The 27,796-nt window shown below is 36.6% G+C and overlaps 1 protein-coding gene across 3 annotated transcripts; it reads right to left on the bottom strand.

Moving 5' to 3' along the window:
- Nucleotides 1-2,240: 2,240 nt before the first annotated feature.
- Nucleotides 2,241-22,078, bottom strand: LOC108680821. Of its 3 annotated transcripts, none has more exons than XM_047881208.1 (20): nt 20,069-22,078; nt 18,353-19,597; nt 17,177-17,333; nt 16,841-16,995; nt 16,548-16,705; nt 13,835-15,455; nt 13,379-13,502; nt 12,371-12,492; nt 11,799-11,965; nt 11,327-11,477; nt 10,701-10,841; nt 10,074-10,213; nt 9,322-9,473; nt 8,663-8,819; nt 8,236-8,446; nt 7,760-7,940; nt 7,332-7,420; nt 6,777-6,902; nt 5,914-6,108; nt 2,241-5,583 (listed from the first exon to the last, which is right to left on the bottom strand). In XM_047881208.1, the coding sequence occupies exons 1-20, from the start codon at nt 21,911-21,913 to the stop codon at nt 4,042-4,044; spliced, it is 8,679 nt and encodes a 2,892-aa protein (XP_047737164.1). In that variant the 5' UTR covers nt 21,914-22,078; the 3' UTR covers nt 2,241-4,041. The 3 variants fall into 3 exon arrangements, with proteins under 3 accessions (XP_047737164.1, XP_018025222.1, XP_047737165.1); XM_047881209.1 differs by having other exon boundaries at nt 5,518-5,583; nt 5,914-6,103; XM_018169733.2 differs by lacking the exon at nt 18,353-19,597.
- Nucleotides 22,079-27,796: the final 5,718 nt, after the last annotated feature.

Here is a 27,796-nt window from a genome sequence, read left to right as displayed (position 1 = left end):
TTTATGCGAATCGTGGACATGGAAGGATCTTCTGTTTTCTCAACACTTACATTTCTATTTGTTCCTATTTCTATTTTTTTCATTCCTATTTTATTTATATTTCATCATTTCTATTTCTACATTCCTATTTCTTCAGTGCCGACACTTCTATTCTATTAACACAACAGCAACAATCTTTGAGTATGCCAATGCTGGATGATTAAGATTCCTATATTTGTGGGAATTTTTATGCGAGTTTAATTTTCTTGCCCGGAATTTCATGACTTTTCGTGACTCACGACTTTAGAATGGCAGTTTTTCACGATTAAGGGTTTTCATGTTTAAGGAATCGATCGATTAAAGTTAAACTGCATGATCCAGGATATTCTATTTCTCGGTGTCATTATTACACGTGGTCAAGATTCTTCTAGTTTGATATCCTGCACGGTAACTTGGTGCAGGATATCCGTTTTTCTACACAATCATGACTGATAGCTGTAAATTTCAGTGACTTCGTTTACTCAATATTTTCTCGCCAATAGATAACGGGTGTCTTCTTGATTTACGGATTATTTTTGGGGCTTTTACAGCATTGTGAATACATGATGACACATGATGGTTTACAGGGCACTCAGAAGGGCATGAATCTGCTTCTAGGCTCTCTTCCCTAGCTGTTTCTTGAAGCTTTGTTCTAAGTTTGGCGGCCGCACAAGTTTGGGCAACTTGGCGGCCACTCGAGCCTCCCATTAACTCGTCTAACTTGACGTGCTTCAAGATTGAGGTTCAACCTTGGGGTATGGAATTTCGCAGGAGCGATGTCAGCTACAGTTGTTCATATTCTTCACAACGCGTACAAATGTTTACTAATTCTTCCACCCATCAGAAAGATTTGTTCATACAATTAATAAGAAAACATCAAGTCGAGACTTCTTAAAGTTTTGCATTTCATGGCTACTTAGGGAGCTTGTCAACCACAGCTCATTTCCGCAATACATTTAAAGCTCTAAATCGCTAAGGCTTCAAGACACTAATTCTTCCACCCATCAGAAAGATTTGTTCATGTAATTAATGCATTGCTTGTTGAACCAAGCAACGTGCTTCAAGTAATTTGCCGTTGATGTAAAGAAGATTCGGCAAATATTTTGGGATTTACCTTGTATTCTGTGAGGGCGTTCCCACATGCTAGTGAAAAGCAATCAAGACCATAATTCTGCCTCCGCCAGACTTTACCGTAGTCATGATGTACACTTTTTTTATATATATTTTTGTCGACCATGTCCATTTGACAACTTATTGACATCCATTTTTCAAACTTTTTTAGAATAGCGGGGGGCTTCTATTGCTAGATGAAAAATCGTCTGCCTACGTTTGCGAAGTCGTTGGTTATTCAGTGTAATTGTTGCCGTCTGAATTATGACTCTGATTTAAATTTACGTACTTTCTTACGTAAATCTTTCCTTGCTTGCATTCTTCCTTAATTAGAAATTGTTCGAGTAACGAAACGAAACTTCGTCAGAGGCAAATACTCCGGAAACAGTCAGCATTAACACGTTAAGTGCGGCTAAGCAGTATTCAGGGCGCATTTCATAATGCGATCCACCAGTTTACCGTACCGCATTCAATTAATGAGGTACAATTCAATCTATTCAATTTATATTGAATAGATTAATGCAACTATTAATATTAATGCAACTAATGCACTTACAATTATTTCTGACGTGAAGGGTAAAGAAGTTACAACGTGGAAACGAAAGGAAGGCTCAAAGTATATAAAAACATAATTTAAGACCCTATTTAATAATTCGACAACATTATTCTTCGGGAATAAAATTACAGAATGCAGTAAAATTAACAGGTTAGGCCTAGAATGAGACGCGTGATAATTAATTTAATGAAGCGTCTTCCTCAACAGTGAGAAATTACGTTTCAATCACACTGTGAAGTTTCTGTTGCTGAAGAAAACCGACAGAATTTTACTGGTCGTGATGAGATAATGCCGTGAAGAGCAAAAAAAAGAGGCTTAATAAAACACAAGTATTGGATACAAAATACTGAACGCGTTTGGACCAAGTAGATAAAAACGTAATATGCATGAAAAACATTTCAAAAACATACAACAATTACCATGAAGTTTGTTGATGTTCTGTGGAATCCTAGAATTGTATAAATAAGACGAGCTTTCCATCAAACCAAGCGCATTCTGGTAGTGCGAGACCTGACACGCACATGGATATGCTCAACGACAAATAGGCTGCAGCCACAGCAATCTTAAAAAAAAATCGAGCAATACACTAAAACAGAAAATATGATCGACGCAAAAAAATTTTTTAGAGAATAACAGCCATTCGATAAGATCAACGGTCAAGCGAATAGTAAGCGATTTCCGATTCTAGTTTTTGTTGTTAATGGTAAATTTTTGCAGTAAATAGGATACCCGCAACTCGGATTTGAAATCAGACCGATTTCAGATCGGTCATGCAGTTGTGCAGATAATGGACGTCATTCATTGATTGAACTTGTCATTCATTCAAGAATCCAAATTTCACATGAACACACTCTGGAAGTTGTAATTTTTACAAGCAAGTACGTTGTATTTAATAAGTAATGGGGCGTGGTCACACCGGACCTTCTCTCGAGGTGACAACAAAAAATCAATTGTTACGAATCTTCCAATATTTGATGTCGATGTTTTTCACATAAACAAGAATTTTTGAATAACAAGGATTATGTACAGTTTGTTCATAAATACGCAGGGTGATATTTGTTGGATAAAACAACGGCACCACACAGATTGCAGACAAAGTTGCACTTAGCATACATAGAACTTTTTCATTCATTTAACATGAGAGCTAAAAATATTGGCTTCATCAGCGTTGCATTACAGAACGAAGCAAAAAAGCGCTCCGCGAATTGCGACGCTGGACTACACATGGACGCTATGATAATTAATACTAAGGCTAAACACGTGCAAAATAAAACATATATTAAATTAGGGGCAGTGTGATTTAAACTATTGAAGCATCTGAGTTGTAATTCGAATGAAGTGAATGACTGCATGACAATCGAGTGAATTCCCTTAGTTCAAATATAGCGGTTAATTCACTTGGGAGACAAGAGCAAGAATAGCCGAGGAAAGAACTGTAACTTCATTCTTATAGACACAAAACAAGCTCTAGTGAAAATTATCTTTTGCAAAAGATGAGCTATGAAAAATTATGCTAGTAGAAATCTGATTTGAAGCAAGGATGTAAAGAACATAGTGTTTAAATAACAACCGAGGCTAGTTTTAAAAGACATTTTGGCAGTCATTTGCAGCATACATCGGATTTCTAGTTTGCAGGGGCCAGCATCTGCACACCGTCCGAAACTTTAAAAAAACGCAACCATGTTAAAAAAGGACGCTAACGTAGAGCTGTCACACTTAGTGTATGTACATAGCTTCCTTTGGAATTCTAAAGGAAGACCACTTAGGTAGACAACAAACATACATTGCAGACAACTTTGCTGCAACTGTACAATATTTTTACATAATTTGTACTTCATAAGAGTAGCGGCAAACATGAAGAATATTAGAACAGAAGGATTTTACAAATGAGAACATGGGAGCAGAGAGATGAATTTTACGAATGTGATACTGTAAGTGAATTCTATTCCACAAACCAATGAGCTCAAAAGATAACGAAAGTAAGGAAGCTCGTTAATTTCGGTTTGGCTAAATGTAAAAATATATCAAATTTGCCAATGAGGGGAAAAAACATCCCATAATTATGATGAGAAGTGAAAAAATTTCAACAATGGAACTGGAAATATATGGAACAATTTCAACAATACTGAATATTTCACAGGAGATATTAATTGACTGGGCTTTAGATTTTACGAATCAGCTAAAGAGTTTATATTCATCAAGAGTCTTGTTTACAACAGGAAAATGCCATTTTTGACAGCTAAGCCTAGATGAAAGATCGTAAAAGACGCTGCTAGATCATCAATTACGTAACCAGAACATAAAACGGCTTATAAATGGATTAAAATGTAAGACGGAGCATTAATTACAATCTTATGTTACAGTGCAATAGTGATGGTAGGTACAGTGAGAGGCACTACATCATCATCAGAATCATCCTCCTCCTCCTCAGCAACGTTACTCGAGCTTTGCTTCTTCTCTTCTGGCGAGGACAAGCTTGTTTTTCTAGGCGAGAGAGCGGATGAGCTCATTTCCAAATGTCGGCCAACTTTGAACACCACATTCGAACGCACTGAGTTATTGGACACCAACTTCCGAAGCTTTTGAGTGGAAGGAGAAGCCTGGGGTGAGCTGTTCGAGCTCGCATCACTAGACAAATTTATTAAATCAACATCTTGCGTGTCTAATCCGTTTCTAGAAGACAGACAGTCGCGAAAATGTTTAGCCGGTGAAATGAATGAGCCAGACTGGTGAGGGTAGTGACCATCAATGCCATTGGTTTTGGGAACATCGGTATTATCTGCAGCAAAATGACGCCTATCTTCTGAGGCAGTGGAAGGTTCAGAGCTCAAAGACTTGCTCAAGCATTTATTGGTGGAGATAACAGCTTTGCCGCGTGGCATCGAATCCGGAAAAACATTGGACGGTTCGATTTCATTTGAATCTGAAAAATTATTGGGAGATTGTGACAACTTTTCTGAATCACGAGAAGGAATATGATCCAATGTTTTAGCAAGATTCATCTTTTTAGCAGAGCGATTGTTGGCCACGCACGAAGATTTTTCGGTTCCACAAGGATCAGGAAGACGTAAGATGGGAGACTTATTAGTTGGTAACTGCTTCTGACATTTGGAGGATCTGAGTCTACCAGATGTCATCGCACCATAAGCCCCATCGTTGTCAGAGACTGATCTATCTGTCAAACTTCTCATTTCATTTGAAGAATCTACTGATGATAATTTCGATGAAAGACTTTCCGAAACATCGTCACGACGTTCGTCTCTTGATGGTTCAGCATTGCTCTTTAGTTTTTTAGTAACTGGGGTTTCAATTGATTCCACTGACTCACGCCTAGCCTTTTCGGCGGATGATCCGGCAGCATTAAAATTATGATGACCTAAAGGATGCTTCGATTCTGATATCAAGCTACTGTCACTGTTTTGTCGTCGAGGCTTAACATTTACAACAACGTTGATGATGGGCGAGGTTTGTAGTTTTGATTTTTCTTTGTCTAAAGAAGCATTCATTCCCTGTAGCTCAAAACTATCTTCAGGGAAGCCAATTTTTGATCCATCTACAGCTGCAATATTCAGAGAACTTATATTTCGAGTTGCGGTGGTTTCAGGGGCCACTTCACTATTCTTTTTCCTGGTAAAATTTGATTTAGTTTTCACAGTTTCTACATAACTGTCTCCGCTACTATCTTCATCAGAGCTCAAGTCGACAAAGTCTCTTCTACTTCGTTTATATGAACATATCTTACTGGCCTCGTGGTCGGAATCGTCATCGGAATTTTCAAGTTTGAGATCCGCATCACTGCACCCTGGAACGTTCTTGATGCTCATGATGAGCTGCTCTGGGTCGATGACATCCAACTTTCCACCCCCGTACTCGCTGTACATCTCCGTCAGGTTGTACAACTGGAACAAGATTAGATTAATGCTCTTTCCAAAATTTTTTGGCTTGGTACAATGGTAGAAAGGAAATAACTGCACATATTTTCGTGAAGAACCGTTTCTCTATCCTGTTTTACTACTAAAACAAGCCTAGATTAAGGCCCTTATCAGGAAATTTTGGGCGAGCTTCATCTCCAGAAGTTGAACTTCCAAAACAGTTGTCAAGTACCGTTTTTATCTGTACTGCCTATTTTATCAACAAAAAATTTTCTATAAATTTGCAAAGGATAAAACAGGAAAGACGATTATCAATCAATAAACGAATTGTTGTGTCAAAAACCTTCCTCCTCTTACCTCCCTGAACTGCCGTCGCGCTCTGGCTCGCTCGCTGCGTTCTTTAGACTTCCTTGCTGCAGCTTGCTGCTGCTGCTGCAGCTGCTCGTGCTGCAGTGGCAGGACTGCTGCATCTGCTGCTGCTCCTGCTATGACTTGGGCGCCTTCCAGAAAAGTGGGACTCACCGCTCTCGCTGCCTCCATCTGCGCCCTGAGCTAGAGAAGATGGCTAACCCATTAAATCAGTCACGGAGCTTCAATTTAGATTATGCTTCCACATTTATTGTATGCATTAGGAAAATATATCGTTTTGCCCTCGAGGAACTTCAACCTCATGGCCAAAACTACCAGGTGGATCTCAAAAAAAAAAAAACACTTTATTATTTAAATAAGGAATTCACTGTTTCGAAACTTCAAATTTTTACTGCTCATTCAAAAACGAAGCTTGAACGGAAATATCCCAAAAATTTTCAATCATTTCTATCTTTTCCCGTGACTTGTGACTAACCTAATCGTATCTCAACTTTTCTACCTTCATCATAAATAGTAGGTATATTATATCAGGATCAGCAGAACTACAATTGTCCTTTTTTTTATCAACACAAAAATAAACAAAAACCTTATCTGATTGAATGTGACTAGACTATATATAGTTCAGTTGCTCGTGGTGACAACGGTAGCAGCAAATAAGACTTGCAGCCAGATTGGTAGAGCATAGACATTTTTAGGCTCTTCCCCTTTGGAGTCCTATGAGTAAACTAAAGTCATGGATACCAGTATCATCATATATACTTATAATATTTATCGAATAGAATTTTGAACTATAGATCAGGGAATTGAAAATGAATCATTTTTCTAATTTCTTGTTTGCAAATAAGACTCACAGCCGCAGTTTTGCTGAGATCGCAAAACTCCCGAACGTTTTCCTCCGAGTGCCCTACGCAGTAGGTGAGAGAGACCCCACCGCCGGCCACGTCCGAGGACGTGCACATCTTATTCTCCATGTGAGCCTACATAGAAGAACAAACAAGTGAAAAGTTACTGTGCTACATAGACGGCGATAATACATTAACAAGAAATATACAGCGAGCAAAATTTTAAAAAATCATGGGTATTAATAATAAAATTACCAGGAGCAATATATTAAAAGTGTTAACAGGACCAATAGTAACCGAGCAACGGATGTAATTGCATTACATCAATTCTCTCTTTCGAAAGTGAATTTTAAATGAAAAATTAAAAGTCTATCTCTTTTTCTTTGGGATAGCATGCTTAGATAAAACAGGATCAACCACTGCATCTTTTGATGTTTGCATAAAATTCGACTCACGGATTTGAAAAATGGATTTGCCTCATTTTAAAACAATCAAGAAAAATAAATAAAACAAGATGACTAAAGACTTCTACAATTACAAGCACTTCAAAATCAATAAACGAACCTTGCAAAAGCTGTTGGGACACATGAAGCAGCGGGTGATGGCTCGGTTGCCGCATTCATCGCAGTGATGCCAAGGACACACCCACTTCCCTGCATGTTTTATCAATTATTAATTAGATGAATAAATTAATTCATTAAAGTTCTAGCGTACATTAATGTTTTACAATCTCTATAATTCAAATTGATATTCATGGGACTACGAACACAAAATGAACTTTTTATAGCCGCTCATATGAAAAATTTTGAATCCCTTCCAAATATTAGTTGCTATAAAAATGTTATGTCTAAAGAAAGCAACTGAGACATACGCTGTGTAAAAAATGCGTCAATATCAGGAATGATTCCTCGATTGGAGTGTTGAAACTAGTAATCAAAAGAGTACCAAAGCTTCAAACATTGCGAAATGAATTGAATAATAAATACACTGACCTTTAGGGAGCACCTCCAGACCAAGGCATTCAAGATGGTAGCCTTTGGGACACGCGGCGAGGTCGCACAGTATCAAGTCTCCGGGGGTGCCGCATCTGAAGCACTCGTCTTCCGTGACCTTAGTGGCGGGCTTCTTTTTCTTCTTCTTTTTACCGAAACCTACTGGCTTCTTTGGTTCAATCTATGGGCAGGCGGACGAATGTTGATAACAACATAAACGCAGACAACAAAGTAATATGTTTGATGATTATGAAAAAAATAGGAGATTGAAGCGAGTAATGAGCATAAAATGGACTTTAACAAGCAAAGAATAACATTTACATATATTCAAGTGAACCTTTCGTTATAATTAGAATCTCCCCAACGCCCTAAGACTAAAATATACTGGACGATTAAATGCCCAATTAACTCATTTATATTGTGAACTAAATACGATCGACTACGAATAAGGAGAAGAAAACAAAATCGTTAGCCACCTTTTGAACTTTAGCCCCGATGTATCCACTGCAGTTGGTGGCACCACAGTTACATTTCTTCTTCTCAGTGCCCACGCACTCGAAGTGATAATTGAACGTAACTTCAGAGCCAGCAGGGATGTCGCATAACGCGAACAGGCCCACGCGAGTCTCGCTTCCAACTTGCCATTTTTGGGTCTCACAGTTTGGTTCGCAAGAGTGATTCATGAATCTGCAGAGTAAAATAGGTTTATACGAGTTTTTTTTCAGTTTAACTTAAGATTCACGTGACGATTCATTCATTGATCTGTGGTTGCATCAATGAAGAATTCTCACAGTAAACAATATTATACAAGCATAGCAGATGTTGAAAATACAATATGTAGGAACTTTGTAACCAATCTTTCAATACGATATAATTTGGAAACGAAAAATTTGCCAAAATTACCTGGCTAAGTTGCCTTTGGGTCCAGCATCAATAATAATATCTTTGGTGATGGTGAGGAAGTAGTAGTTTTCTTCATTAATTTGGTGCATGTAGTCGATGCGTCGCCATAATTCGGTCTCATCCACAAGTTCACCAACGTATTCAATCACGAAGTCACCTGTACGTGGAGTAGATTTCATTAACATCGGGCAAAAGCTGTAATTACAAGCAGACGTTCCCTAGTAACATGGCGGGATGATGTACAAGTGAGTCAAATGTTCCATAGAAGGAAGCAAACCGGCTCAATAAAACTGACGTGTTGGCACAATAAATTAACGAGTTTGATAACCAAAAATAACTGGCATTCTATAATTGATATCCTAAACAGTACCTAGTTAAAAACAAAATGCCCACAAAACCCACCACCCGCTTAGATGTTGAACATGCGTTCTACAATAAAGAGATATAACATTAAATAAAAGCAAAATGCCCCACCCAAACCACATACCCTTTTGCATGTTAAACATGCACCATACAACAAAGAAAACCAGCATCAAAGAGCAAAATGCCCCTTACCTTACTCGTTTGGAAGTTGAACATACGCCCTATAATAATGAGAGGCAACAATAACTAGGAGCTAAGTGCCCCCACCTAAGCGACATACAACAAGAACAACATACCGGCTTGTATGTCCTGCAGGGTATGCAGCCCCCAGCCTCTGCCGGCGACGCGCTGAGGCGCAAGCTGCGGGTACTGGCGCCGGAGGAAGCGCTGGTTGCAGCATCGCTCGCGCGCTGCACACGTCTCCACTGCGCACTCGATCATCAACATCCTGCCAAAGGGTAACTCAATTAAATACATATAATAATCTTTAATATTTTCAACACACAAACGTCCTGGCAAAGGATAACTCGATAATTATGGTACAGAAACATGTTAAAATATATATGTAACATACCTACTAAGACATTGGAAGCATGCTGATAATTGATCATATCAAAATTAGCAGATATTACCGTGTTGTTGTTTAAGTAAATGGTATTATCTTATCATCTACTTGATTATACTTCTTGTTAAGACTTGAGTAATTTGGTCTAGTCGAGAATTGGTAAAAGACAAAATATAGCAGACTTTCTGCCTCTTTAAAGTGAATAAAAAACTAGTAAAAAATTCTCATATGGTTGTATTATATGAAATATAGCAAATTTTTCACTTCAAACCACTTAAAATCAATACCTACTCAATTAACATTGCCATTTTTTGCATTAATAAAATACAAAATATTCCTATCATCTCGATGTCTCTTTCATTCATTACCACTGCTTTCACCATGTGCATTTTGGATGCAGCTCCAGCTCTTGGCGCTCAACATTCCTATGTAACTAATCTAAATATTGATCTAATTATTATCTACAATATGATAATACGTTACCGGTTGATGCAGTTCGAGTTTGGTCCACAGGGTGAAGCAGACAATGGATCACAGTCACACTTTGGAGGCAGCTCGAGCTCCTGGCGCTTGACATTACCCACAGGACGATTCGTGTCAATACGCACAAACGGCGGCGGTTTCTGCAGTCGGAAGAATAAGAAAAATTGTATGAATTAAATAAATATTGACTCAGTACTACATAGACCTCGTGTCATAACAAACAAATGAGGAAGTTCTTGAAATTGATATTCACTTATGATACGGATAGACACATATTCCGAACTTGATAGAATCTGGTTGAAAAAACAAACTTCTATGTGAGTTTTGTAGTAAAAAGATCAAGGTAAGATATATGATAAATAAATATTAAAAATTAATACATGTAAATCGTAGCTGAACATTAAAATTGAAAGTTTATACAAAAAAGATATTAAATGAGAATGGAAATGAATATTTAAAAAATAATTGAAGTATTTTTGTGTTACTAGGGTAGGCATTTTTATTCAACAAATATTGAGAAACTGCAGAGATAAATTTAGTAATATTTTTATTTAAAAGTTCTAACCGAACTATTTTATTACTAAAATGTCAGAAATAGGATTTTTCTCGTTATTACGCAAGACTCACAGTGCTTTCCTTCTCGTGTCTGCGGGCCTCCCTGAGACTCTTGTTGGTCTGCTCCTCTTCAAAGGCAATTTTGGTCTCCTCAAGAGCCTTCTCAAACTGCCGGTTGAGGGAGCTCTTCTGGTACGACTTGCAGCCTCGATCCTGTAAAATAAAAAAAAAGTTATGAATTCCTGGTACATTTAAAATTTATGTTGCAATTAATTTTTTTACCACATTCGCGACTTGGTGGGTTTTTAATTTGAAGATGATAGTTTAACTCTTCTTATCTGGGCAAAATATTACTTCGAGATCCTCTTACTCTAATTCTCCACATAATTATTTCACTAGAATAGGTGTCTTATACTACGACTGCAAAGTGCAGTGATAATGATTAGTGCATAACAACATAAGAAGTCAAATACAATGTCAGAACTCACCCCATCCTGATAATTTAAGACGTGCCTTAACTCTGCACTCACCCCATCCTGATAATTTAAGACGTGCCTTAACTCTGCACTCACCCCATCCTGATAATGGAAGACGTGCCTTAACTCTGCACTCACCCCATCCTGATAATGGAAGACGCGCCTCAACTCTGCACTCACCCCATCCTGATAATGGAAGACGAGCCTCAAATCTGCACTCACCCCATCCTGATAATGGAAGACGCGGCCTCTGTGCACCCAGTAGTAGTCGTTGGAACCGAAGAAGTGTACACAGAACATGCCTTGTGTGTGCTTCAAATTTTCTATGTTGTCTGGGATGAAGCGTGGGTGCAACACTTGACCAGGCCACCATCTTTTTCAACAAAGAATCCATTGACATTGTTGAATTTCATTCACATGATTTCAAATTTTAATTTCAAATAGATCCTGAATTTCAGTATCAAAAAAAGTGAAGTGAAGAAGTTTAAATGACACAAGGCCAAGCACTAACTCATGGAAAAGTCACACACCAATGAATACTAGCATAACAAGTATATAACTTTGATCCCAATGCTTCACACCCCATAATGCCGTCTCTCAACATCATCAGTCAATAAGATATTTTAGTTGTTGAAGAATTACCGAATTAAGAACTAATTAAACTGAATAATTATATTAAAGAGCACTCAGGCACCTGTAAGCTCCAATCTTTGCCCAGACAATGTCTCCATACACGGGCAGCTTGCCGTTGATGCAGTCATCACACACAAAACCTTTGCCTTCTTCAGGAGACGGAGGCACTTCTAGGCACTCCAAGTGGTAGGCAGCGGGGCACTCATCACACAGAACCAGGGAGCCTCCCTGAAATTTCGGCATATAAAACCATGCTATTTAAATGGTTAGCTCCTGGAGGAAAGCATTTAACAGAAACGTCACATTTAGATATTGGGTTGATTTCACTTTAATTTGCCTTTAAATTTTATAAAAAAATTACACTTCATATAAAAAAGTATAACATTAATTATATAAATATGATTTCTTTATATATTTCAATATGGAAATTGAATTGATGCATTAAACACAAGACAAACTTTGCTCCTGCTACCTTAAAAACAAGTGCATAAAATTTATTCGTCGGTAGACTAAGGAATGAATAAATTACACAAGCATAAGCGGCTGGAGCAAACTAAAGCAAAAAATAAATGAACAAACATGAGCTAAACATTTTTTTAAAATGAAAAGTAACAATCAATCAATAATAATTACCTTGGAACAGCCGAAGCACCAGGTGACGTTGAAATGATTGCTCTTGGCCTGGGCATTGTGTCGAGGACAGACGTGACAGCCGAGGCTTATTTCACCAGAACCAGCAGCCAGGCAGTCGGTGCCTAGGAACAAAATGTACAGAGGGAAATGTATTCCACTTATCATTTGCCAAATTTTCAAACAAATTATTTGCAATAAATTAACTCAACAGTTACTGAAATAAAGAAGTAATAGGTAGGACCAAAAATACCAAAAAAGGAAGGACCAAAAGAGAGATCAAAATTTACACGCAATTTGAATGATGAAAAGAAAATTAGTAAGTACTCACTAACAACTAAATTTTAGTTCTCTAGTTTTTTGTGTATTTAAACTAAGAAATACACAATCATAAGGAAATTAAAATTCATTGCAGGCATAACGGTTGACATTAAGACATTCATTAAGAATGTTCCCATTCCTCCAGTTTTATGATAAGATCTATTAAATCAATGAAAAGAAATTAAAACTTTTTAGATTCCAGCACAATTTTCAAAAAGAAAATTTTCGGCCACATCAGGCCGACTGTCCTCTAGATTGTGCTGCAAAAATGTAAAAAACAAACCTTACAAAAAAAATGTCGGTATTTATGATTGAAGTTTAAATCAGATAAGCTTGGGTTTATCTAATATGCAAAAAAATTACATTAATACAAAAAAATAGTGATCCTTACTACTTTCATTTTTCATAACTTGATTCATGCTGGAGAAGCAGAAAGTAATCTAGTCCACTCCGCAATCAGCAAGCTCCCATGTTTAGCATTTTTTTCCACAGTCGGTCTATACACAGTCCATCAGAAAAACAATCGTAACGTTAGAAAGGTACGTACCCGTAAATAAGATAAGTGAGATAAGATAAGATAAGATAGATAACTCTCACTGGTGGGTAAGTCATCGTAGGCAAGATAACAGGAATTTTGAATCTGATCAAGGCATCAGGCAAAGACAGGAAATGTTGAACACGAAGTCTCACCGGTATGGTAGGTAGCAGGGCACCTCAAACAGCGGGTGAAGGAGCCAGTCTTGGCCGCAGGGTATCCCATATCTTCGGCTGTTGCGGCACACATGTGGCACATGTGCCTAGGGCAGACTAGCTTCTGCACATGGTTGTCAGAGATGATGTCTTGAAATGATATAAATAAAATTATATGATAATGATAAAAACACATGAAAGACAATCTCAAGTTGATGTTCAGAGTATTTCGTTCCTGCATTAACAAATACGGTATTCAATGGTTAGCTAACTTAACAAAGCGTGAAAAGAGATGCATTTGATTGTTCAACAATAATTGCCACAAGTTTATGGAACAGTCAAATGAGCCAAATTTCATAATCTTCCTTTGGTAAGAAGCACAGATCACATTTGCTTTCCAGCTCAAAAAAAAAAATATTAATCACATAATTTAAAAATTATATATTCAACACTGACCTTGCCTGAGTGCCAACCATGTGCCACCTGAGGCCATCTAAGCGCACACTGCAGATGGTAAAACTTTCCGCAGCTTACCACAGAACAACGATGGATTTCTTCTTCTGTGGAACTGTTGGCACAGTCTTCTGGTTTTGAATCCTGCTCGGCATTTTCTGCCTTTGCTTGAGACTTTTGATCAGCTTCCAAAATACTTGAAATTCCTTCTGGGCTTGAATCCAAATCAATTTTGTTTGTGTTTACATCAGGTTTGGATTCTTTCACCACATCGTCGGCATTTCCAGCAAGATTTAGTTCTTCATTCACGTTTCCCGTTTCTGCTTCAGGGTTCAAATTTGATATTTGCTCATGTTTGATATTTTCTTCAGTTTCTTTGGTATCAGGAAAAATAGCTTCACTGAGGTCAGATTGCTCGCTCCTTGCTGACTTATTGTTGACTCCAGAACGTGTTATACGAGATGATTCTTCACTATTTTCAGGTTTTTCAGAATCTTTCAAGTAGGTATCAGGGAAGCCATTACTGTTATTTTCCATGACGCTGTCAGGGCACGCGAAATTGATTTCTTCTGTATCTTTCATTTCATTGTTATTTCTGCTAGGATGTTCTTCTTTCTTCTCTGGTTTCTTAACATTACTCTTTCTCCTGCATTTTCTGTCCTGACTGGAGTTCTTGGGAACAAGTGTCTTGTTCTCGCTATCATCGCCAGCAAGAGGTTCTGTATTAACATCCTTATCTGCAACTTTACTGCCATTGCCCAAGCTTTTCTCGACCGAACCGCCTTTAACTTTGGTGTCTTTTCTTGAAACCAACCGACCACCAAGCTTACATATAAAACATAAATGCTGCCCAGTCAAGCACTCATTGCACTTGAATTCCTTGTCATTGTCAGGCCTCACTTCAAGACCCAAGCACGAGTAGTGGTAGAATCCACAACAAGAACCCTTACAGCGCACCATATCAGCAGCATTAGGCATGGCAGACACTGCTTCACATTTGTAGCAGACCTTTTCATTACGTGGTAATCTGTACGTGCCTCGCGCTCCATCAAAGTCATCACCAGTTGATTTCTTGCGTCTTGAGGCTATTGAGCCACCAGTTTCTGATTGGTTGTCCAGCTCATCATGAGAACTGAACCTACTTTTAAGCATATCATCAGAGTCTTCCAGATACTCAGAGTGTGTTTTTAAAAATTTCTGTTTAGAGGCCTGGTTCTTGGCAGTCCAGTGGTCAAGCATCAACTTCCTTATTTGGGCATCAGAAGCTTTGTGGTGATCTTTTTTATATGCTGCTAACTTAACTTTATAGAAAACGTCAAAACCATCATTGATGGTTTTGATAACCTCAATTTTACGTTTTTGCACTTCACCAGAAGAGCTGTCTTCAAAGCCAGAAAAATCGCTCTCATTTGAGGGAGATCTTCTGTCACGTGTATCAATGCCTGGTGAAGCCTCTCTTGAAATTGACCCATTAATGGATCCTGGCTCACTTTTGATCTCTGCTGAGCTCAGTAAAATGCCATCATCCTTCTTCTTTTTCTTCTTCTTCTTATATTTGATGCAAGATGGTTCTGGCTTAACTGACGTCGTGCAGAGTGTGAAGTATTTTTGAATCCGGTCCTCCCTGACATAGTAAATTGCATTAAATAAAACTATCGACACAGAAATATCAAATTTTTTAATATGTCAAAACCGACCAGATGAATCCCCATCAAAAGATTGTATCACTAGAAACTACTTTCAAAACCAGATGAGCAGAGGTTATAGGATGGGTGAACGAGTCTTCAATTCAATTGAGCAAAATAACATCAGCTGCGCAACACTAACTGACCAAATAAAACTCCTGATTTACTAAAAAAAAACAAGAAAATCAAGAATTTTATCATGAAAAATAACCCATGTGAAAAGTCAGAAAACTGCAAGAAATCAATGTTACTTATAAATTCTCCTGCACAAAATAAGGTTGTAAACTTTTCCACAATGTATACTGTGTTACATTGGTTTGACCAGCAAGATACTGAGCCACCGACTCACATGCCCCTACAAATTGGAGGACCAAAGAACCATATGATGGAGGCTCATAATGAAACCATCAACCACGCAACATTGGAGACATGCGCCAGCAACATCATGTGGTGCCACTATACTACAAGACTGGCGATAGCAGAGGCTCTCATCAGCAAGGACAAGTCTCCAGCTATCAATTTGCAAACAACTGTATTTGTTAGGATGTTGAAGTTGTTCTCAGAATAATTTTTAAGTTTTGATTTTGAACCTTAGGTCATTTCCAAATTTCAAGTGTTGTAAAACTATTCACCTCTTGAGAATGAATACCTACTGAATATTGGAAATGTCGTATTCCAGTAAAATGTCATTTGGTAACCTGCTTTTTGATCTTCAAGCACCAGCAAGAAATTTTGTTTGGTTTATTGAAAAAAATAATAAAAATGTTAATAAAAAGCATTCTCTGGTCTTCAATCAAACATGCATTAATGACGAACTTCTGCCTAACTACACTAATATATCCATACTGTGTAAATATACAGTATAATATCAATATGTTTACTGCGCTGTATACCGCACCTGTAAATATATTCATCCACATTCCTTTCTTAGTTTCATCCAAGTTATTAAAACTAGTGAATCATTTAGACTAGGTGCAATATTTGATGAAGCAGATGGAAGCATCAATAAATAGCCAGAAGTGAGAGCTTACTTATCCAAAGCGGTGGCGAGCTCGGCTTCATCCACAGCAGAGTTCCACTTGACCAGTTTGGGAGATGCTTGGAGAGCTTCAGCATCCTTCAGGAAGTGTGGTAATGACTTCAGTAGCAGGCATTGGAAAGCACGTTCAGTGGGCTTCAGGTTGTTGAACTGAAAAATAAATAATGTTGTAGTAAATGTTGATAGAAAGTGACTGTTGTAACTGGTTTTCAAGTGTACTTTGATCTTCTTATGCACAGTTAGATTTTTATAGGATTCAACAATAATTTTGATCAAAAGATTTACCTCTTTCTTGACAGACTTGAGATGCTCAGTAATATCAGTGCGGCCTTTGTATGGCATGAGGTATTCTTCTCTCATCCAATAGACCCTGAGGTTGTCGTTGAGGAAGAGCACATGATACACACGGTGACTTAGGAAGCCCTTCACTGTCTGCTTCACTGCAACATTCAAGAACATAAAAAAAAAATATTACCCAATGGAAGAGCTTATTTTACATCTATATTCCATTTGTTGAGTGAGCCTCAAATTTCAAATTTCAAATAAGGAGGTAATATTAAACAAAAATTTAAAACAATATCTAACATTTTACTTCTTATCAAATGAGACTTTTCTTTTTACCCTCAAGACGGGTGTGCTGAGCTGATTTGTAATCCTGCATGATGATGGCTGGCCACAATGGATGCCCCCGCAGAGCCACCCATACTAGGTTGCCTTCAGAGTACTCGGCTGGATGCTTTTCTTCCAAGTCTGCTATCAACTCTGCAGGGGGACCACACTGCACAAACATTTTAGTGTGCATGTGATTAAGTTTGGCTCTTCTGTGGAAATCATGTGTGTATATATATGTAGCTTAAAAATAGCATTAGTATTTGTAGCATATCAATTCCTCAGAGTGAGCATAGAAACAATTATATAATAATGCTTAAATAATAACTCTACTGCCTAATTCATAACATTAAATACCATAACAGGCATGAAATCTATTTTGCTGAACAATATATATGATAACTGGGTTAAATAATATGCTAAATAGTAATAAAAGTATAATAAATGAACAATGTATACTATAAAAATACTGAATTAATTAAACAAGAGAACTGATATCAGCAGGCATCAAGCATCCATCGTGTTCTGGGGACAGAAAAATAATAAGGAAAGTAAGGGACAAAACATTTGACAATGAAGTTGAGCAAATTCACTGCGCATGGTCTGAGGGTAGTTGTGGATCAGGCCAAACCCAGGGGTTAAACAGTAAACAACACCACCTACCACAAGAGAAAAGCATCTGCTAAGGTATCTGAACTTTCAATGATTCAAAAAAAGTATAGCAACTATGCTATTGTAAGTGCACAATTTATGATAAAAATGAGCAAAAAAAAATACCACCAACTTGAATAATTTTTAATTTAACACACAAGGAAAGAATTTAAATATATAGATCCAATTTATGTTGTAACTGTGCTCTTGGAGTCACTGCAAGCTCTAACAAATGAAGCTGAGAACATTTGCACAAGTGCTAGAACTGAGAGATAAAAAGTGGAAATGAAAGCAAAAATTTTTTATAGAAATTGTATGGTGAGTGTGTGCTATCATGGAAAAAAGCAAATTCAATGCAAAATCTACAGCTAAAAAATTTAGTTTGAAAAGAAATGATCAATGCAGTAGTGAACAGAAGTTTTTATAGTAGACTTTATAAGGATAAGAGAATTTCAAATGATAAAAGAAGAAGACCTAAATTATACTGCCAAAGGCCTGCAACCATTTTTGAATGTCCAAGATTTCAAACCTACTTACACTGTCTATGAACAACATCAGATTTTTCTGCCACCAAGCTTCATCAAATTGTTCTTTTGGGGCACCCAAGATCAGGTTATGGCTTTCTTTGGCTTTGAGAATCAGCATTTCAAGTGTGACAGCAGGGACCAGCAATCCTTTGCAGCAGGCATCACATTCACACAGCAGTTCTCGCTTATCTTGAGATTTATTAGAGGCTTCTTCCATGTATTTGCCAGCAGACAGAGAATTTGACATAAGATGGATACGATTGAAGCCAGTACAGATGTCTGCCACCAACATTTGGTACCATTGTTGCACTGACAACAACACTTGCTGCAATACTTCCTTGGGAGATTTGGAGCATTTCATGGCTTCATGAGATGACTTTTTACATAAAGCAGTGGCAGGTGAATGTTTTTTGGGCAGAAGTTTTGATGGCTTTAGAGCTGAGTATTTGGGATACAAATAACCATCTTCTTCAGAGGGGGGCAAGTGGCAAATCTCATTTTTCATTTCTATGCCAACAGTGCCACTGATAACATCAGACTGAAGTTTCTTAGTTGATCCAATATTTTCATCAATTTGATGCTGAAGCATTGAACTAAAAGAACACCCATCAGCCAGGGCATAGTGGCCAGGATTATTGGTTTTGACTTTTGATTTTAAACTCAACTTCCCATAATTTGCTCCTTCTTCAGTCAATTTATCCACATGATCAACACTACAATTCAATTTACCCAAAGTATTATGTTGAGAATTTCTCCCTTTGGCCTTTAAACTTAACTTTCCAAAGTTTTTTCCTGTTGTGGGTTGCTTGTTGCCAATAGAATCAACATATCCTCTCAACACAGAGCAGATTGGTGATATAATGGCACCTGATTCTAGTGAAGGCTCAGAAGATTCATCAGGAGAAATTTCAGGATCTGGATTCTCATTTTTTATAGATCTTATGGCCCCAGACATGACACCACCAAAAGAATCTTCAACAAATTCTTTATTTGATGGAGACTTCTGCCAAACTTTTTTATAAGCATCAGAATCTTCTATCCCAATATTATTACCAGTACTCTTTTGGTCCATCAAGCTCAATGGGATAAAATCCTTGGGCCAAATTCCAACTGATGCTGATATGTCTTTGGCATTAGAATTCCTCCATTTTGCTCTACTGGTCCGTCTGATAAGCCTGCTCACCTTCAAAACAACTTTCTTTGATCTCGAGTTTGAATCACCTTGTCTTCGACCAACAACTGCATCCAATGAAGACTGAGGCAGCAAGGAAAAATCCTTTGTTAAAAAATGCCAGACAATATGTTTATGCAGAGACAAAAATAACAAAAAGTGAACCCAACAATGTAGTTTTCACAGACAAGTAAATTTCAGAAGGAGAAAAACAACAAATCACAAAAGACTGATTTTTCCATTTGTAGACAGTCAAATCTATGGGCATAGTAGACTAAAGCCTAAAGAAATACTACAACTTTTCCTTTTCCACTCTTCCAGAATAAAATGCAAAAAAATTTCATCTTGTGCCAATTCACAATAAAATAAAAGCAATTGAAACTTGGTGACCAGATAGAAAGACAGCTACAAAAATGAAATGGTAAAACAAAATTGCTCCAGTTCATCTGCATGCAATAGAATTATAAAACACAAGCAAAAGCAAGAAAGTGAATGCTAAAAATAAATGAATACATGCAATTTTACATTACAATAAGACTGTTTATTTCTACTAACCTCAAGTAAACTCTCTTCAGCAGATGAGGCAATTTCTTTTTCCATCCTTGATAATTTCCTAGCCTGCATCTGCCTTTCATGGAGGTCTGCAATATCAGTCACATTTGGCTTGCGTACAACACGTCCACGCTTGGTATGAGAGATGGGTGATGATACTGAAGCTGAAGAATTATTACTTATATTGAGAACTGAGTCATTTGAAATGTCTTCTTCGTAGCCAAGTTCAGTTTTGATATTATTCTTCACAGACTCATTGTTTAGATTAGATTTGGATGAATTTTGGAAATTTAGCTCACCCATTGCAATGGATTTTCGGGTAAACTTCTTTATTCTTTTTCGTGGTTCATTAGGAAGGCTTTTTCTTGGGCGTCCCCGCTTCCTTGGACCAGATGGTGCCAAACTGTCCTTCACAGGAAATTCAATTTTACATAAAGGTTCAGTATAAAAAAGTGGTGGAGCTTCCTCAGGTGTTTCTTTGCACATAAACAATGATTCAGACTTGTTCTTTTCAGTGAGATCTTTGAGTATTCTGAGATCATCTACTATGTCACCTACTGCACCAAGATCTATACGGTATGTATGATTATAACTCATTTCAGCTTCTGATTCCAAATGATTCTTGTGATCACTGTCCATATCAAACAATACAGCAGGTGGTATTTGGTCATCAGCTGGAGAAAAAGACAATGCCTCAGAGTTCTTCTTTTTCTTTTTTCTGGGAGTAAAATTTACTTCTACTTCCTCACTGGAATTGAATGTGTTTATTCTCTTGCGTGCATTTGGCTTCTCATCCTTCTTGTTAGGACTCAGGAGCAGGGCTCTTTCACTCTCCTCCTGATCCTTGATTTTGTCTGATTCAATTTCAATTTTTTCAAAAGATTTATCGAACACACTCTCAGACACCTTTTTTTTCTTTGCATCAATGCTCTCTTCATTTGAATGATGTATATCACCTACACATTTAGTAGAAGTATCATTCAAGCCAGAAATATATTTCTTGTTATTCTTCAATTTTTTACTTAAAGATCCTTTATTAGGAGATGGGTGTATCACAGCTTTATTCTCAGTCAGTGGTAAACTATTTAATGCGGCTTTTTTCACTCGTTTTGTTTTCTTTTTTCCAGATATAGATGGATCTTTGGAGTTTGGGTCTTCAGTCTCACTGGAACTTTCAGCAGATGTTAAAATTTTTTCAGGAGGAGCAAGACCTGGTGTGACAATTTCATCATAATTAGTAGATAGAGGGTTTGAGTCAAAATTAATACCATTGGAATTTTCACAAGAAATACCTCTTTCCTTGGGGCTGAGAGGAATTGTGGTTGAACAAGCTGTGACTTTACGCAGCTCATTAAAGTTGATTGTACCAAACAAAAAACCATCAGATGTTCGCTTCTTTCTCTCACGTCCATAACGACTGGTTGATGTCGATATTGAATCAGGAAGTTCTTCTTTGATGACTTGCTTCAGTTGAGTGTCAGAGAAGCTTATCCTTTTATTTTGTTTGGAATATTTTACAGTATTTTTCTCTGGAGTGTTTGAGTTATTCTTTGCAATGAAGAGTCCATCTGCTGATGACAATGGATCCAAGTTTGTAGGAGAGGAAAAATCAAAACTCTGGTTAAGTGGAGATGAAATTATTGAATCATTAAAAGGTTTTTCAGCAGTGAGGTTGCCATAAGCATCAAAACTCAAAAAATTTTGGTTGGAAGAAATTGGGGAACTCAATGCAGTGAGGCCAACGTCATGAGCACTTCGTTCATTTTCCCACTCAATGGCAGTTTTGGTTTCAATTCTAGAATCAGGTTTTTCTAACATATTGTGTTGGGAGTTCATTTCATAATCCATAACTAATTATTCATTTCATTTCAACTAATTCTTCATTTGGCTGGAAAAGTTAATGGCTAACAGGGATGAAATTGTAACAAATCATAGCATGATAACATTTTGATACACATTTTCTTCTGCACTGATCATTTCTCTCCATGATTTCTTAATTTTTTTACAAAGATCTGTAAACAATACAAGTAAATTCAGTACCGTACAGAGGTTTATTACACTATCATGAGACAAGATTTTTAATCATCACCAAAATAGCAGACAGTCCCCATCTTCACATATAAATTTTACACAACAATAATAACTTCTCACCAAGAAGCAGTAGGTCTCAAATGACAGCATACTAAAGATGAATGATCAAATCAGCATTAGCATTTCAGTAAGAAAGTACATACAGCATGAAGGATAATTGGCCAGACTGCAAAAACCATACTGCTGCAAGCCAGCTTAGGGTACTGCAAGACAGCTTAGTGTACTGCAAGATATAGCTACATAAGACAACACTGCAAATGAACCCTGCATTCAGATGCCACCTAGGCCTGGGATGGGGAGCTGCTGAAAAATATATACATTTACAAACCTTAAATGCATATTCAAAAACTACTGATAACCATCAATACACATCTAAAGATCCTCGATTGGGATCCTAAACATTATACTGTCAATCGGGGTACTTAGTGACAGTTTTGAGCATTTTTCGGTAATAACTTCTTACCATGAAACATTTCATAAACAAGTTTGGACTCACTTTATAGCTCTTTGTGAAGGCTATCATATGGTATCTTCAAAATAATTCCATTTGCAATTCGTGAGGTGCCAGATGAAAAATAAAAGTGTCCTGAATTACCCCAGGAAACAAAGTAATCTGGGACACTTGAAATAAAACTTAATTTTAAAACGTTTGAAGCATGCAGAGTGTACTCATTCATTACTAATAGCAATCTGAATTCCTCCTTTTCCTTTGTAGATGATGTAGATGTTGAATAAATTACATTTTCTGCAATTTTTATTTGCTTCCCCTTTATTGTTATGATATTACCATATCCATACATTATCGTAAAATGGGGTTAACTTTGACCACTTTTTTTCAAAATGATGCCATTTTTTTACTAGAATAAGTTAAACTTAAATTGAAACATGCAAAATACAGGTCTATACTCTAGCTTCACTCATCATAAATTGCTGGCTCCTGCCTCTCATAGTTTTGATGGATTTCAAAAAAGTGATGGTCATTGTTACCCCAGCTCTTGGGGTTTCTTTGACTGGGTTCTGAGTAATGAAAAACTATTTACAAGCCATGAACTTATTTACAAGGTTGCATGCACATGTTACTCCAAATAACTAATTTTACCCTAAAAACAGCCCGATTGTTTAGCAAGTGTCAACTGAACATGTGATAATGCAGTCTGACCGCTCTAATGTGACTGCAACTACGCAATCATAAACTTGCTGTTTACATTTGCGTAGGATATTTCTTGCGGGAACTCATCGCAACTGATTTCCGGACAAGCTTCACTGCATCCTGAATCCTGATCCATCCAATGTACCGGAAACCTTACTTTTTTATAAATAGTTGGTTGGTATAAATATTTAATATTAAATGCAAGAATTTCAATCTAAATTTGTTGGCAAGATCTTCTGAAGGCGTAAATTTTGCTACTGAAACGTCGCCAGAGATCTTGCAATATTCATCCACTCTCTGCACAGTAAAGTGTCAGATTTGGAATATGGTGCATTTACCCTATGTGACATTAGACTGATTAGAGCTGCCAAATTTCATACCTAATAAAAGTATTTGATTATTAGAGCTGCATTATACTGCTGCAATATTTCAGAAAAAAGTAGGACTTTTCTAGCCCTGGACTCCTGTGTACTGAATAGTCTTTTTCGGTTTTTAATAACAACCAGTTAGGGTAAACGCGGTATATTCCGACATCGTAGGTAATTCCGTCACTTCTCTAGTTTTTCCTTTATATTAAGCTTTGTTTTAGTTCCATAACTAGTTCACTATTTGGTAGAGCCATGTCAACTGTCAAATTTGACACATTTTTCAATGATCTCACCACGTGGCATGCATTGTCTCTCTTTGGATCTCAATATTTTCCCGCTAGATGGCCAAGACCTAGAGGCTAGTGTTTTAGCAGTATTTTAACACGCAAAGCGGCAAATGTATGACGTCACCACATAGTGGCAAAGCAGAGAGTTTTTTAGACTCTCCCTCAAGTTCATTTTTGAGTCCTATAAGTAGACCAGTAAAGTATCATGCATAGTGGCAAAGCAGAGAGTTTTTTAGACTCTCCCTCAAGTTCATTTTTGAGTCCTATAAGTAGACCAATAAAGTATCCTGGATACCAGCCTGATCATACATAAGAAATTGGTTTAAATCTTATTTAAATGAGGAAGTTAGAAATGAACTGATTCTAAAAAATCTCTGGTTTGTCACTATGCGTCACCATTTCAACCATCAATGAACGCATGGCATAGTGGCAAAGCAGCGAGTTTTTTAGACTCGCCTTCAAGTTCATTTTTGAGTCCTATAAGTAGACCAGCAAAGTATCATGGATACCAGCTTTATCTTACTTAAGAAATTGATTTAAATCTTGAGTAAATGAGGAAATTAAAAATGAACTGATTCTAAAAAAGGTCTGGTTTGCCACTATGACGCATGGAACTAAAACAAAGCTTATTATAAGAAAAACTAGAGAAGTGACGGAATTACCTACGATGTCGGAATATACCGCGTTTACCCTACTTAGGTATAGGACTCAAAAATGAACTTGAGACAGAGTCTAAAAAACTCTCTGCTTTGCCACTATGTTGTGCATTATGCAGTTTCTGCTGCTGAGTGGCAACTGGCAACTTTAATGACATAGGCTAGATGATACTAGCCTAGCCTAATTGATAGATTTGAAATGAATGTTCAATATTCCTTTTTCAAATGACGTTTAATGAATACTAATTCGTCAATAAACTGCAACACTGAAAAAGTCTGCAATTAAAAAAAACTGAAGATATATATATGCTTTTGTCATAACGACTGTTACATAAACTCACAATAAAGTGATACTTTATGTTCATCAAATAGAACTACCTATAATTTGTAATCCTACAAATTTACTGTTACAGATTTCATTTCCAACATGCAAAACATAATGCCAATTTGCCAAAAATGAATATGATAAGGTATATTATGTGAAATTTGATCATCTTAAATAATAATATCAATCAATATCCTACAATTCTTTATATATTAATGAAATCACGAAAAACTCGCCTTCGTCCTGCGTGACACGTTTTATATTCACAAAATGGCCTAAACGTTGTGCCAACAAGAAAGTTTGGTTGTGGAAAGACAGGTCACATTCTAAAAATACCTTCAAGATTAAATTATACCAACATTCTTGAGAAGTGACAATCTCTAGTCAGTTTATAACAAAATATAATATTGAATGAAATTTTGAGATAATGTGAAAATTTTCAGTAAATAACTTGGTTAAAAGGGACTCTAACATCACCCGCGCACTTATCTCGAAGCTGATTGGTCGGTTAGGACCTAAATTTTGTATTAAGGTTTCAATGAAGAAGGAAGAATTGCAATCCTTTCGTATACACATTTCATATTGATGCCTTAAAATTTAAGACTTTGTATTTTTACGTTTATTTATCATAATGCTTGAGACAATGTCATGCTAAACACAATCCAAAGTGTTACACCAAACCATTACACCTCGAACTTTGCCTTCCAGAGAATTTGATGTAAAGCAGAGTAAACCAAATGATAAGATCAGATTTTAGTTTTGATGGAACAATTTTCAAGAATATTATAATTCGCCGCAAAAGGAACATAAGGAAAGAATTTCCAGCAGATGTAAAATTTATTCATTTAATTATAATAGTTATTAGATGATTAATGCTGCAACTTTAAAGTATGGAATTATATAGACAAATTTCAAGCCTCCAACTATTTTAGCCTCTAACTATTTAAATTTGTTTTTGAACAGGTTTATACCGAAACGATATTTCAGACGAGTGATTAATAGCGTAATGGACGTGTTAATTAATGACGTATATAAACGTGTTAAATTCTGCACATGAAATAATTTAATTACCATTTAGTGACAAGTAGACATGCAATAAGATTGTGGTTTAAAACCACCCTCATAATAGCTTCAATTGGTGCTTTAGCACGATTTTTGGTGGGGATGTATTTTTGCTTTGAAGTTTCACTGAAAAATATTTATACTTCATGCAGTATCGCCTCTTTATAATTCACACATGCAAATTTGATTGAAGACCCAGAGTATGTTGTCCATGCTCTACTGGTCTTCAATGAAACTTGCATATAGGTATATAAATATATACTCCACTGGCTCTATTCATGTAGGGAATCGTGAATAAATTTTAAATAACAAAACTTCTATAGTATCATGAACCATTTAATTCAAAGATAACAAATTTTGATACCAAAAATGTAATATGTTTGATCCTAAAATAAATATCAATGATATTTAATACTAATAGTTATATATATGCAATAATTTAATTTAATTTTCTCACGCTATTTGTAGTCATAATTTCACCAGTAAAGGAAATAAAGAAATGAAGTGAATTAGTATATTCCATTGATATAATTTGTAAAAGCGGGTATATTCGTAATAGTGGTAATAGTGTAATAGTTCGTAATAGTGGATATGATCTTAAATCGTAGTCGTGACATGGTTTATTACTTAATTAAAGCACGAGAGATAACTTGTTAGCATTAAAAAGCTTGTCATATGAATCCCGCTCTTTGTGCGCAACGTTTCTTAGAATTCTCATTTCCTGAAATGTGAGTGAAGACAAAATGTTAAGCATGTGATTTAAAACAGTCTTTCATCTTCCGTGTGCATGAGATGTATCCACATGTGTACTTTTTTGCTGTAGCGAAATTTCCTTGCAAAACCGCTACATGATCACCATATTCTGTGACACAATCTGTGGGGCATTTCCAGTGGAGGAAGCAGTATGGTAAAAACCCATTGCTCAGGATGGGGAAAATTTTCTGTTCTTCCAGTTGGGAGGTGCAAGTCATCAATACCAACAAACGTAGACGATATAAAAGAGCAGACCATCGCTAGGTGCTGCAGTCGCTTCTTGGTTGACGTCGCGGTGTTCGGATGCAGACGGCTCTTATTTATCTATCATCTTTTTAGTATCACTAATGGTATTACCTAAATATTAAACTTTTTTTAACTGAAAACCTAATGCTGGTAATATATATGATTTTGCTGAACACTTACATGGAACAATCCAGGACAAACTATTATTACAGATTTTCGCTGAAATTTAGTGAGTCTTGAAGGTTCTTATAGCCAGCCTTGTGATGAATTTTGATTCGAGCTACGATAGAAAGTGAGGGCTTATATTATTTATATTCGTATTGGATATTTATGCCGTAAATAATATATTTTTCGAGCAGTGGAGCGGGTGCCTGGTATTATTTATATATACAATATTTCTTTCTGCCTCTACCTCTTCTCTTAAGAGTTTTTGTTCCGAAGATGGTTAGTTTTGCCAGCAACTGACTAGGAAATTTTGGGGAAGCCATTTATTTTGAAACTGGCTTTTAATCTACTTAATATAATAGAACTATTTTTTTCGTATATGGGTGACATTAGTTACCAGCAAATAAAGATAAATAAAAAATTAAATGATATGCACAATATTTGGAAGAGCTGTTTAATGATGTGTCTTTATTAATGAGTCTGTTGACCAGATAATAATTGGTGTATCAATTTTAACTTAATTATTTAACTCAAAAACTATAGTACCTAGTAGAGGGAATCCTGATGTAATAAATATTATTAAAAATGTCCACCGTACGACTAATGTTAGAACAATCACCATAGAAAT

The sequence above is a fragment of the Hyalella azteca genome, unplaced genomic scaffold (genome assembly GCF_000764305.2).
Source record: "Hyalella azteca isolate HAZT.00-mixed unplaced genomic scaffold, Hazt_2.0.2 contig7319, whole genome shotgun sequence".
Taxonomy (NCBI): domain Eukaryota; kingdom Metazoa; phylum Arthropoda; class Malacostraca; order Amphipoda; family Hyalellidae; genus Hyalella; species Hyalella azteca.
This window is presented reverse-complemented; position numbering and strand designations above follow the sequence as displayed.

What these genes read in the sequence shown, in the direction of transcription:
- LOC108680821 (XM_047881208.1), bottom strand. Translation starts at nt 21,913, where the DNA reads ATGGATTATGAAATGAACTCCCAACACAATATGTTAGAAAAACCTGAT. An exon ending in GACACGAGAAGGAAAGCACT is followed by an intron (nt 10,214 to 10,700) that starts GTGAGTCTTGCG and finishes TTCCGACTGCAG; the next exon opens with AAACCGCCGCCGTTTGTGCG. An exon ending in ATCTCAGCAAAACTGCGGCT is followed by an intron (nt 6,109 to 6,776) that starts GTGAGTCTTATT and finishes CATCTTCTCTAG; the next exon opens with CTCAGGGCGCAGATGGAGGC.